The sequence below is a fragment of the Capricornis sumatraensis genome, chromosome 12 (genome assembly GCF_032405125.1).
Source record: "Capricornis sumatraensis isolate serow.1 chromosome 12, serow.2, whole genome shotgun sequence".
NCBI classification, from domain to species: Eukaryota; Metazoa; Chordata; class Mammalia; order Artiodactyla; family Bovidae; genus Capricornis; species Capricornis sumatraensis.
The window spans coordinates 79,373,894-79,387,431 of record NC_091080.1 but is presented as its reverse complement, the minus strand read 5'-3'; the positions used below and the strand labels follow the sequence as shown (position 1 = coordinate 79,387,431).

Genomic DNA, 13,538 nt, shown 5'->3' with positions numbered 1-13,538 from the left:
CTCCAACCTGCCAGGTCAGCTCCTTCCTTAAGACCCCTTGCCTCAGATTCCCTCTCCCCAGTGACAGCACGGTCCTCACCTTCATGTCACTCAGACCCTGTGAGGCACCAGCTCCTCAGGGAGGCAGCCAGGATGTCACCTTCTCTGTCACATCCTCCCCATAAGAACAGGAGCCCCATGTAGGCAGGGCCTTGTCATCCTGCTGCACAGGCTCCCACACATATTGGGCACATAGAGACCTGGGCAGGGAGACCAGCGACTGGCAACACCAGCAGAGTGGGTGTCTCCGACCCAGGTGCTCGGCTACCCAACCTTGCTTCCTGTACTAATGGAAGATGCTCTTCAGGCACACTGTGCATGACAATCATGTGGATACAAACAGGTCTTAGTATCTCTAATTTCCAAACAATACAATTTGACTTAAATCCTGGAAAAGGAAAAAAAGTTCTAAAAAACATTGCATCCTTAACAATTTCACTAGAACAGTGATGATTCAGTAGCCTTGCGGTTGTACTTCTATACACTTTAAGCTTTATGTGGCTTAAAGTGTAATAGTGACATTTCTACAGGCCTTTGGATTCATCCTCAAATGTAAGAATACCACCAGCTCTGAGAAGAAGGGAGTGTACAACTGAGGGAGAAGAGGGCATTTACCATTAATCCAAGGAGAGTGACCTGTTGAGAGGCCTGGCCTTCAACACACCTGAGTGTCAGCAAGTTCCACAGACTTCTAGAAATTACTTACCTTTTCCAATAGCAGAATCTGACTTGCATCTTTTAGGTACTGCCACTGATGAGTCACTAAGATTGTGATCTTCTCATGCAAAACTTGGCAAATACACCTACAGACATAAAAGGTGCAGTATGTAAAAACATGAATGGGGGTGCTTCCAAGTGAAAACACATATTTTGAAAACATAATGAGACAAAGACAACACAGGAGTTGAAGACCTGTGGTTTAAATACCAAATAAATAATACAAACTAAGTACCAATATAAATCAATAAATCTGACTAGGTCCTCAAATTCATTAGCAGCAAACCTGAATCCAGCTCTGTTCAAAAATTCTAAAAACCAGTCCAGTGAAGGAGGCACCAACAGCTAGGTTTTTTTTTTTTTCCCTCAAAAAACTCATCAATTATTTACATGTTTCATGATGATAAACAACTGACCAATACTCAGATTCCAAAACTTGACTGAACTAAAACACTATTTCATCACTATACAGGAATGGGAGAAGAGGAATCTATCTGTACATTTTGCTCAGGCAGTTTTCTAAGCGATTGTTTATGATTTATAATGTACAGAGTAACAACAACAAATTAATAGACTCTTGGTAACCTTTGCCAGAGTGCATTTTCTAGACACTTCTTCCCAAATAGCATTAGATAGAAAATGAATGCTAGTGTGGCCTCCATACATCTCTGCAACATTCCATCCCAACCAGGAATTAAACTTTTCATTTGAACCGAAAACTTTCTGAATATGAAAATGAAAGATGAGAGTCCAAATGCCCCAAACAGAGGAAATCATCCAACAGCTCAAGACACACAATTCTCTTAGCCAAGACTCCCCCTAAACTATCCAAACTTAAGTGGTTTTTTTTTTTTTTTCACAGAAACCCCCTCAAACTGTCCCTACTTCTTAAATTCAGACCCCAAGGAACTCAGCCCCAGTCTCTTCTCTTCCTACAGGGTCCACAACCCCTTCAGAGAAGTGAGTAGCTAAGTCTGAGGCCCCAGCGAGCATGGGCAGAGCTCCAGGCACCCTCACAAAGCAAATCTCAGGAACATGGGCCAGAGCTCAGCCTGCTGAGTGAGTCAGATGGAGAACCTGGAGGCAGTAGACTGCAGCTTGGTTTCATCAGATGAGCCACTAAATCTCAGTTTCTTCATCTCAGAAAAACATCAATGACAATCATGTGTTCTGAGGAGTCTAACCACCAGTCTGCTCAGTAAATGTCAGCTCCCTTCCCTACTCCTCCCTAACCACAAGTGGTCATATGCTTCGGACTCAAAATAGAAAAACTCTGAGGGGACCCTCGGGACACAGGGTCTGTGATCAGAAAGAAGACCTTGGGATGCAGATGCACTCACCATCGTTTCATTAATTCCAAACAGATTTATTTTTACCTTTTGACATGTCTTAGTTCAGCTTTTGTACCTAAGTTTCTTGACTGAGTAACCCCCTCCTCCAGTTAGTACTAAAGTTTTTCATGGAATTGTTGTCAATTAGTCCATAAGTTATGTCCAACTCTCTGTGACCCCATGGACTGCAGCACACCAGGCTTCCCTGTCCTCCACTGTCTCGACAGTTTGCTCAAATTCATGTCTATTAAGTCAATGATGCTATCTAACCATCTCATCCTCTGCTTCCCCCTTCTCTTTTTGCCTTCAATCTTTCCCAGTGTCAGGGTCTTTTCCAATGAGTTGGCTCTTCGCATCAGGTGGCCAAAGGATTGGAGCTTCAGCTTCAGCATCTATCCTTCCAATGAATATTCAGGACTGATTTCCTTTAGAACTGACTTGTTTGATGTTTTTGAAGTCCAACGGACTCTCAAGAGTCTTCTCCATGACCGCAATTTGAAATCATCAATTCTTTGGCACTCAGCCTTCTTTGTGGATCAACTCTCACATCCATATATGACTACTGGAAAAACCATAGCTATGACAATACAAACTTTTGTCCGCAAAGTGATGTCTTTTTTTTTTTTAATATACTGTCTAGGTTTGTCATAGTTTACCTTCCAAAGAGCAAGTGTCTTTTAATTTCATGGCTGCAGTCACTGTCCACAGTGATTTTGGAGCCAAGAAAATTAAAATGTCATTGTTTCTACATTTTCCCCTTCTATCTGGCATGAAGTGGCAAGACTGGATGTCATAACCTTTTTTTTTTTTTTTTGATGTTGAGCTTCAAGCCAGCTTTTTCACTCTTCTCTCATCCTCAGGTGGCACAGTGATAAAGAATTTGCCTGACAATGCAGGAGATAGGGGTTCAATCCCTGGGTTAGGAAGATCCCCTGTAGAAAGAAATGGGAACCCACTCCAGTATTCTTGCCTGGAAAACTCCATGGACAAAGGAGATTGGCAGGCTGCAGTCCATGGGGTTGCAGAGTCAGACATGACTGAGAATACACGTGTACACACTTTCACCCCCATCAAGAGGTTCTTTAGTTTCACTTCACTTTCTTCCATTAAGGGTGGCATCATCTGCAAATCTGAGCTTGCTCATATTTCTCCCAGCAATCTTGATTCCAGTTTGTGATTCATCCAGCCCAGCATTTTACATGATGTACTCTGCATAAAAGTAAAATAAGCAAGGTAACAATACTGCTTGACATCCTGCTTTCCTAATTTTGAACCAGTCAGTTGTTCCATGTCCAGTTCTAACTGTTGCTTCTTGATCCACATGCAGGTTTCTCAGGAGACAGATAAAGTAGTGTGGTATTCCCATCTCTTGAATTTTCCACAGTTTGTTGTGACCCACACAGTTAAAGGCTTTAGTATAATCAATGAAACAGAAGTGGATTTTTTTTTAAGATTTCCTTGCTTTCTCTATGATTCAGTGAATGATGGCAATTTGATCTCTGGTTCCTCTGCCTTTTCTAAAGCCAGCTTGTACATCTGGAAGTTCTCAGTTCACATACTGCTGAAGCCCAGCTTGGAGGATTTTGAGCATTATTTTGCTAGTTTATGGAATGAGTCCAATTGTACAGTAATTTGAACATTCTTGGGAACGTTCTTTGGAACTCATGGAATTGTTTTTCTTTAGTTCAAAATACCTGTCAATAGTCCCCGAAGGCAGATGTTAATCAAATATGATGGGTTGCTTTATCCAAGATGGACCAACCGAAAAGTTTTTAAATGTTTTCTTCCTAACATTCCATCACACATGAGGTAATATAATTACAATGAAGTGATCAGTTGATGATTTTGAATTTCTTCTGAAATGATAATTTTTACCCAAATCTCTAGAAAAAATACTTTATTTTTCAAGCTTTTAAGAGTAAAGTTTTCCAAGTCATGCCATAAAAAATAATTGCTTCAGTGATGAGCTGTTTACACATTATTTCTAGATAAGAGCTGTTAAACATATAATTCCCTATATCAAAATAATCCTATATAAATGCTGTGTTAAGAGAGGACATGGCAGGTTATTGCAGAAAGGGTATAAGTAATACAGAGTCCCACCTTCATTCATTCTACTGGCAGACTTTGATTAGGCAGAGGCACTATCCCAAGTGCTGAGGATACACCCACAGGTCAAGACAGTAGACAACACTGCACCATGGAGAGGGGAATACACTGAACTAGTATAGGAAAAATGCACTATTGGGCTGTGATGTGTGCTCTGAGGGAAAAGCAGGGGGCACTGCTGTCTTAGCTAGGGTGACATGGGAGCCCTGAGACTATCTGGGGAAAAATCCTGGAAGAAGACACAGCAGGTGCAGGGGTCCTGGGATAGAACATGCTGGGCTGAGGCGCCTTCCTGCATTCACTGATTAGGGTCGAGGTGGAGGAGGGGAGGTGGCAGTGAGGGGGACTCATAAATGCTCCAGTGCACCCACTGAGGGCTGTGGGAAGACAGAGGGCATGGGGCCCCCTGGAGGAGCAGGAGGGAATGGCAGGACCAATCTTCCACCTTCCTTCTGTGTGCTGGTACACTGCTCCCTGGCTCTGGGACAGAAGGACCAGTATGTACAGACACACAGGGGTGAGAAAGGAACCCCCATAAATCCAGCACAGCAGGATACTGATTGGGTGTGGGGATGAGCTGGAAAGGTTGATGGGGCAGGCGGCAAAGAAGCCTGTTCTCTGTTTGAGTACCTGGAACTGCATCCTGAATGGGGTGGGGGGACAAGGGGGATCTATGAAGGGCTGGAACAGGAGGGTGAGCTGTGTAGACAGCAGTGTCAGAATCTGATCAGGACAGACCTGAAGAGCAGATGATGCAGGAGGTGGGGGGTCTGATGATGTAGGGCTGGACCAGGACACGGTCCGTGGCTGGACACAGGTGTCACTGCACCAGTTCACCTAAGGCCCCTCACCTTATGTAGGTGATAGAACTCACTTAGTGTAGTAAGTGTAACAACATATAGGTGTAAAACTTGCAGACTTTAAAAACCTTGGATATAGATCTATGACTGAAGAAAACTGTTAATGGCTAGTAGAAATATTATTCACCCACTTTTAATACAAAATACTCCCCATTATTAAGCTTCAACACAACCACCATCTCTCATAGCATAATGTTGCTGCTAAGTGATGTCCTAAATATTGCATTCATGCTCCCTGCCCTAAGTTTCCCCAGAGAATGTGGTTCTGATTGGCAAAGGACAGTCTTAATTAATAAGCTTGCTTCTATCAAGTGTACACCCAGAGTCATTACACCCAAAATGTTGAGAGGACTTTATAAACACATCCTGAGTTCAGACAAGAACTTGGGAGAGCTTTTGTGATGAGCACAGTGACACTTGACAATCAGAACTCTGTCTTCTCCCCTCCCAGTGATGCAAATATAACAGTCAGCAGGATCTCTTCTTACACTGATGGAAAACTTGTGCAGATGCACACAAGACAGAGTGACAGACATTTGTGAGTTCAGGGTAGGGTATTGAGAACAGGGAGGCTGAACTACTCATGATGCCAGAAGGGCAGGGTGGGGAATCTCTGCCACAGCACTAGAGCCATCACTGAACTCATGACAAGACACAAGGCATTTCTCTAAGGGAAAATTCATCAAGCCATGATCAGGAGAGAGTAGGAAAGGGGGTCAGACCAGAGAGCTGGAGGCCATGCCAAGTGTCAGCTGTGCTGCTCTCTTACTTTGAAAGAGTGAGTACTACTGTGCACTTTTTGTGTGGCAAAATACACATAATATGAAATATACCATTTTAACCATTTTTAAGTATACTGCTCAGTAACCTTAAGTACATTTACATTGTTGTGTAACCATCATCACCACTCATCTCCAGAGTGCTTTCATCACCCCAATACTAAGCATAAGTTACACACAATCTTTGGTAGAACTTGTACAATGACCCTGCTCAGTTCAGTTCAGTTCAGTTCAGTCACTCAGTCGCGTCCGACTCTTTGCGACCGCATGAATCGCAGCACGCCAGGCCTCCCTGTCCATCACCAACTCCTGGAGTTCACCTAAACTCATGTCCGTCGAGTAGGTGATGCCATCCAGCCATCTCATCCTCGGTCGTCCCCTTCTCCTCCTGCCCCCAATCCCTCCCAGTATCAGAGTCTTTTTCAGTGAGTCAACTCTTTGCATGAGGTGGCCAAAGTACTGGAGTTTCAGCTTTACCATCAGTCCCTCCAATGAACACCCAGGACTGATCTCGTTTAGAAGGGACTGGTTGGACCTCCTTGCAGTCCAAGGGACTCTCAAGAGTCTTCTCCAACACCACAGTTCAAAAGCATCAATTTTTCGGCACTCAGCTTTCTTCACAGTCCAACTCTTACATCCATACATGACTACTGGAAAAACCATAGCCTTGACTAGATGGACCTTTGTTGGCAAAGTAATGTCTCTGCTTTTTAATATGCTGCCTAGGTTTACTTCCCTGGTGGCTCAGATGGTAAAGCATCTGCCTACAATGTAGAAGACCCAGGTTCAATCCCTGGGTTGGGAAGATCTCCTGAAGGGAATGGCAACCCACTCCAGTATTCTTGCCTCCTCCCACCAAAAAAAAAGGGCCTCAAAGAAATGACCCTGCTAGTGAATGTGAAATACCAGCTCCTTGTATCCAGAGCTCAGAACTGCCCCCACATCTCTCTCTCTCTCTCTCTCTCTCTCACTCTCTCTCTCTCTCTCTCTCTCTCTCTCTCTCTCTCTCTCTCTCTCTCTCTCTCTCACACACACACACACACACACACACACACACTGCTAACTCTGCTGAAATCTTTTTACTTTGCTAGATAGCATGAATTGTGAGTTGTGAATTAATTCTTTCCCCTACAAATGTACATGCTGCTGTCTTAACCCCCAATACTTTAGAATTTGGTGACAAGACCTTCAAAGAGGTATTTAAGTTAGATGAGCCCATAAGGGTGGGCCAAATATAATCTGACTGGTGTCCTTAGAAGAGGAGACTAAGACACAAGGACAGAGACACAGGGGTTCACGTGGACAGAGGGAGGACCATATGAGGACAATGCAAGAAGAATGCCATTAGAAGCCAAGTAGACATGTCTAAGGAGAAATCAAACTGCCCACACCTTGATCTTAGACTTTCCCAGCTTCTAAAACTATGAGAGATAAACTTCTATTATTTCTAAGCTTCCCAGGCTCTGGTCTCCTGTGAGAGCAGCCTGAATGGACACAGCCCCAGGAAACTAACACAGGACATGAAAGCAAGAATTTCTAAATAGCTTCTCTCTGCCAAACACCCCGCCTCCTCCAGGTGAGGACGTGCTTGCTGTTCTCCTCACAACCCTGTTTCCTCCTCCCTCCACAACTGAGCTTCTACTTGTCCTTCAACAAAAAAACTGGGTCCTCAGAGGCAGTCCTAAGATGGTGAAGGAATAGGATGGGGAGACCAATTTCTCCTCTACAAATTCATCGAAAGAACATTTGAACGCTGAGCAAATTCCACAGAATAACTTCTGAATGCTGGCAGAGGACATCAGGCACCCAGAAAGGCAGCCCATTGTCTTTGAAAGGAGGTAGGACAAAATATAAAAGATAAAAAGAGAGACAAAAGAGGTAGGGATGGAGATCCATCCCAGGAAGGGAGTCTTTAAAAAGAGAAAAGTTTCCAAACACCAGGAAACACTCTCCGGCGGATCTGTGGTGAGACCTGGAATTTCAGAAGGCAAAATAACCAGGAGGAAAAAATAAATAAATAATTAAAACCCACAGATCACGTGCCTAACAGCAACTCCCAGCGGAGCAGCAGCCCAGAGGCTCGCACCCCCCACTAGCAGGCTGGGAAGGGGCAGGGAGGACCGGGCTGCATTGCTTAGGGTAAAGACCCTCCTGAATGCCCTGAGGGCAATCTGAGAAAACTAGCTTGAGATAGCAACCCAGACTGTAGGATAGCTACCCCATGAAAAGCCCTAACCTAAATGCAAAAAAGCAAAATGACTGTCTGGGGAGTCCTTACAAATAGCTGTGAAAAGGAGAGAGGCAAAAAGCAAAGGAAAAAAGGAAAGATATAAGCATCTGAATGCAGAGTTCCAAAGAATACCAAGAAGAGATAAGAAAGCCTTCTTCAGCAATCAGTGCAAAGAAATTGAGGAAAACAACAGAATGGGAAAGACTAGAGATCGCTTCAAGAAAATCAGAGATACCAAGGGAACAGTTCATGCAAAGATGGGCTCAATAAAGGACAGAAATGGTATGGACCTAACAGAAGCAGAAGATACTAAGAAGAGGTGGCAAGAATACACTGAAAAACTGTACAAAAAGATCTTCATGACCCAGATAATCATGATGATGTGATCACTCATCTAGAGCCAGACATCCTGGAATGTGAAGTCAAGTGGGCTTTAGGAAGCATCACTACGAACAAAGCTAGTGGAGGTGATGGAATTCCAGTTGAGCTCTTTCAAATCCTGAAAGATGATGCTGTGAAAGTGCTGCACACAATATGGCAGCAAATTTGGAAAACTCAGCAGTGGCCACAAGACTGGAAAAGGTCAGTTTTCATTCCAATCTCAAAGAAAGGCAATGCCAAAGAATGCTCAAACTACCACACAATTGCACTCTTCTCACATGCTAGTAAAGTAATGCTCAAAATTCTCCTACCCAGGCTTCAGCAATACGTGAACCGTGAACTTCCTGATGTTCAAGCTGGTTTTAGAAAAGGCAGAGGAACCAGAGATCAAATTGCCAACATCCGCTGGATCATGGAAAAAGCAAGAGAGTTCCAGAAAAACCTCGATTTCTGCATTATTGACTATGCCAAAGCCTTTGACTATGTGGATCACAATAAACTGTTGAAAATTCTGAAAGAGATGGGAATACCAGACCACCTGACCTGCCTCTTGAGAAATCTGTATGCAGGTCAGGAAGCAACAGTTAGAACTGGGCATGGAACAACAGACTGGATCCAAATAGGAAAAGGTGTACATCAAGGCTGTATATTGTCACCCTGCTTCTTTAACTTATATGCAGAGTACATCTTGAGAAGTGCTGGACTGGAAAAAACACAAGCTGGAATCAAGATTGCTGGGAGAAATATCAATAACCTCAGATATGCAGATGACACCACCCTTATGGCAGAAAGTGAAGAGGAGCTAAAAAACCTCTTGATGAAAGTGAAAGAGGAGAGCGAAAAAGTTGGCTTAAAGCTCAACATTCAGAAAATGAAGATCATGGCATCCAGTCCCATCACTTCATGGGAAATAGATGGGGAAACAGTGGAAACAGTGTCAGACTTTATTTTGGGGGGCTCCAAAATCACTGCAGATGTTGACTGCAGCCATGATATTAAAAGATGCTTGCTCCTTGGAAGCAAAGTTATGACCAACCTAGATAGCATATTCAGAAGCAGAGACATTACTTTGCTGACTAAGGTCTGTCTAGTCAAGGCTATGGTTTTTCCTGTGGTCATGTATGGACGTGAGAGTTAGACTGTGAAGAAGGCTGAGTGCCAAAGAATTGATGCTTTTGAACTGTGGTGTTGGAGAAGACTCTTGAGAGTCCCTTGGACTGCAAGGAGATCCAACCAGTCCATTCTGAAGGAGATCAACCCTGGGATTTCCTTGGAGGGAATGATGCTGAAGCTGAAACTCCAGTACTTTGGCCACCTCATGAGAAGAGTTGACTCACTGGAAAAGACTCTGATGCTGGGAGGGATTGGGGGCAATAGGAGAAAGGGACGACTGAGGATGAGATGGCTGGATGGCATCACGGACTCGATGGACGCGAGTCTGAGTGAACTCCGGGAGATGGTGATGAACAGGGAGGCCTGGCTTGCTGCGATTCATGGGGTCGCAAAGAGTCGGACACAACTGAGCAACTGAACTGAACTGAACTGAAGACATTGCCAGGCATGCTCACAGAACAAAGGACTGAGCAGAGCTAGCTGGCTATGAACCAGCCCATCCCCCACCTGAGACAGGCAGGCGAGGGCAGCCAGAGCCGGAAGTGGGCAATCACGACCCCAGAGCGGCATCCTATACCAAAATGCAAGCAGAGTTTGTTGCTAACCAAGACTTCTTGGGATTCTGGATGGTCGACATCTGCCGGGAGGGTCGCAGCCAGAGATCAGCTCCCCAGAAGAGACACAGAGCACACCTGAAAATGCATGCCCATTGTACACCCAGAAAACTGAGTGGCTGGGGTGGGGGAGGAGATAAGCCGCAGCCTTCAACTGGGGGCGACTGCACGCACCAAGCGCCTTGTCACCTGAGCTGCTCAGACCTGGGACGGGTGCAAAATGCAGGCCCAACCAAATATGCGCCTTTGTGGAGTATCCGAGAACCTGAACCTGAGCAGCTTAGACATGGGAAGTGCATGAAACCAGGGCCCGCATCAGACAGTTCCCAGCAGAGCAAACTAGAGTCTGAGCAGTGTAGACTGAAAAAGCACACACCCCGTGAGCAGGGGCAAACCCAGTGTGGCTGAATCACTGTGAGCACATACCAGTGATATTTGTTTGCAGTGTTTCTCCCTCCTCAAAGCACAACTGAACAAGTAAGCCAAAAAAATAATAATAATAAGTGACCACTGCTGTGCCCCTTGTGTCAGGGTGGAAATTAGATTCTGAAGAGACCAGCGAACAGAAGAAGATAAAATAAACAGAGGGAGCCGCTCTGGAAGTGACAGATGCAGTAGATTAAAATCCTGTAATTAGTACCAATTACATAGGAAGGGGCCTATAGACCTTGAGAAGGAGCTATTTGAAAATGAACTGACCCCACACTGTCTGCAACAGCTCCAGAGAAAGTCTTAGATATATTTTTACTATTATTATTTTTTAATTTAAAAATATTTATTTTATTTTTTAAGTCCCCGTTACAGCTTTAATTTTCATTTTTATAACCTACTATTACCTTGCAAAAAAAAAACACCCTATTTTTAAAGCAAACTTCATATATATATATTATAATTTTTGTGACTTTGTAGATTTTTTTTTTAATATTCTAATTTTGAGAATCTAACCTCTACTCTAGATTTTTAATCTTTGCTTTTTGGTATTTGTTATCAACTTTGTACCTTTAAGAACCCAATCTTCAGTATCCATTTTAACTTGGGAGCAAGATCACTGGCCTGATTGCTCTCTCCCCCTTTTGACTCTCCTTTTTCTCCAACAGGTTGCCTCTCTCTCCCCCTTCCCCCTTTACTTCTCTACCAAAATTGGTGAATCTCTTTCTGTGTTCCTGGCTGTGGAGAACACTTAAGGAACTGATTACTGGCTGGATCTGTCTCTTTCCTTTTCATTCCCCCTTTATCCACCTGGCCACCTCTGTTTCCTTTGTCCCTCTTCTCTTCTCTGTGTAACTCTGTGAACTTCTCTGATGGATCCAGACTGTGGAGAGCACATAAGGAAGTGATTACTGGCTAGCTTGCTCTCTCCCCTTTTGATTCCCCCTCTTCTCCTCCTGGTCACATCTATCTCCTTCCTCCCTCTTCTCTTCTCCATGTAATTCTGTGCACCTCTCCGTGTGTCACTCACTGTGGAGAAACTTTTCATCATTAAGCTAGATGTTTTATCATTGGTGCTGTATAGATGAAGTCTTGAGGCTACTGTAAAAATAAGACTGAAAACCAGAGCAGGAGGCTTAAGTCCAAATCCTGAGAACACCAGAGAACTCCTGACCCCAGGGAACATTAATCGACAGGAGCTCATCAAACGTTTCCATACCTACACTGAAACCAAGCACCGCCTAAAGCAAAAAGCTCCAGAGCAAGACATACCATGCAAATTCTCTAGCAAACAGGAACATAACCCTGAGCCTCAATATACAGGCTGCCCAAAATCACACCAAACCCACTGACGACTCAAAACTCATTACTGGACACTTTATTTTACTCCAGAGAGAAGAAACTCACCTCCACCCACCAGAACACCTACACAAGCTTCCCTAACCAGGAAACCTTGACAAGCCACCTGTACAACCCCACCCACAGCGAGGAACCACCACAATAAAGAGAAACCACCAATTGCCAGAATACACAAAGGCCACCTCAAACACAGCAATATAAACTAGATGAAAAGGCAGAGAAATACCCAGCAGCTAAAGGAACAGGATAAATGCCCACCAAACCAAACAAAAGAGGAAGAGATAGGGAATTTACCTGATCAAGAATTCTGAATAATGATAGTGAAAATGATCCAAAATCTTGAAATCAAATTGGAGTTACAGATAAATAGCCTGGAGACAAGGATTGAGAAGATGCAAGAAAGGCTTAACAATGACCTAGAAGAAATAAAATAGAATCAATATATAATGAATAATGCAATACATGATATAAAAAACACTCTGGAGGCAACCAACAGTAGAATAACGGAGGCAGAAGATAGGAAAAGTGAGGTAGAAGATAGAATGTAAAAATAAATGAAACAGAAAGGAAAAAAGAAAAAAGAATTAAAAGAAATGAGGACAACCTCAGAGACCTCTGGGACAATGTTAAACGCCCCAACATCGACTCATAGGAGTCCCAGAAGAAGACAAAAAAGAAAGATCATGAGAAAATACTTGAGGAGATAATAGTTGAAAACTTCCCTAAAATGGGGAAGAAAATAATCATCCAAGTCCAAGAAACCCAGAGAGTCCCAAATAGGATAAACCCAAGGCGAAATACCCCAAGACACATATTAATCAAAATAACAAAGATCAAAGACAAAGAACAAATATTAAAAGCAGCAAGGGAAAAACAACAAACAACACACAAGGGGATTCCCATAAGGATAACAGCTGATCTTTCAATAGAAACTCTTCAAGCCAGAAGGGAATGGCAGGACATACTTAAAGTGATGAAAGAAAATAACCTGTGGCCCAGATTACTATACCCAGCAAGGATCTCATTCAAATATGATGGAGAAATCAAAAGCTTTACAGACAAGCAAGAATTCAGACAAGGGAATTCAGCACCACCAAACAAGCTCTCCAAGAAATGCTAAAGGATATTCTCTAGATAGGAAACCCAGAAAAGGTGTATAACTCGAACCCAAAACAATAAAGTAGGCAATGGGATCATACTTATTAATATTTACCTTAAATGTAAATGGGTTGAATGTCCCAACCAAAAGACAAAGACTGGCTGAATGGATACAAAAACAAGACCCCTATATATGTTGTCTACAAGAGACCCACCTCGAAACAAGGGACACATACAGACTGAAAGTGAAGGGCCGGAAAAAGATATTCCATGCAAATAGAGACCAAAAGAAAGCAGGAGTAGCAATACTCATATCCGATAAAATAGACTTTAAAACAAAGGCTGTGAAAAGACACAAAGAAGGACACTACAGAATGATCAAAGGATCAATCCAAGATGAAGATATAACAATCATAAATATGTATGCACCCTACATAGAAGCACCACAATATTTAAGACGAACGCTAACAAATATGAAA

At 43.3% G+C, this 13,538-nt stretch overlaps 1 protein-coding gene and 1 non-coding gene across 2 annotated transcripts in view; one reads left to right on the top strand and one right to left on the bottom strand.

Annotated features, from left to right (window-relative positions):
* LOC138089044 (ATP-binding cassette sub-family C member 4-like) overlaps positions 1-13,538 on the bottom strand; it is a 309,781-nt gene that overhangs the window by 108,389 nt on the left and 187,854 nt on the right. Inside the window, exon 14 of the mRNA XM_068984368.1 lies at positions 746-842. Within this exon, the coding sequence (XP_068840469.1) occupies positions 746-842 (97 nt within the window). The remainder of the gene's footprint in view (positions 1-745; positions 843-13,538) is intronic.
* Positions 6,569-6,640, top strand: TRNAC-ACA (transfer RNA cysteine (anticodon ACA)). Its single transcript has one exon. It is a non-coding gene; the product is annotated as a tRNA-Cys (tRNA).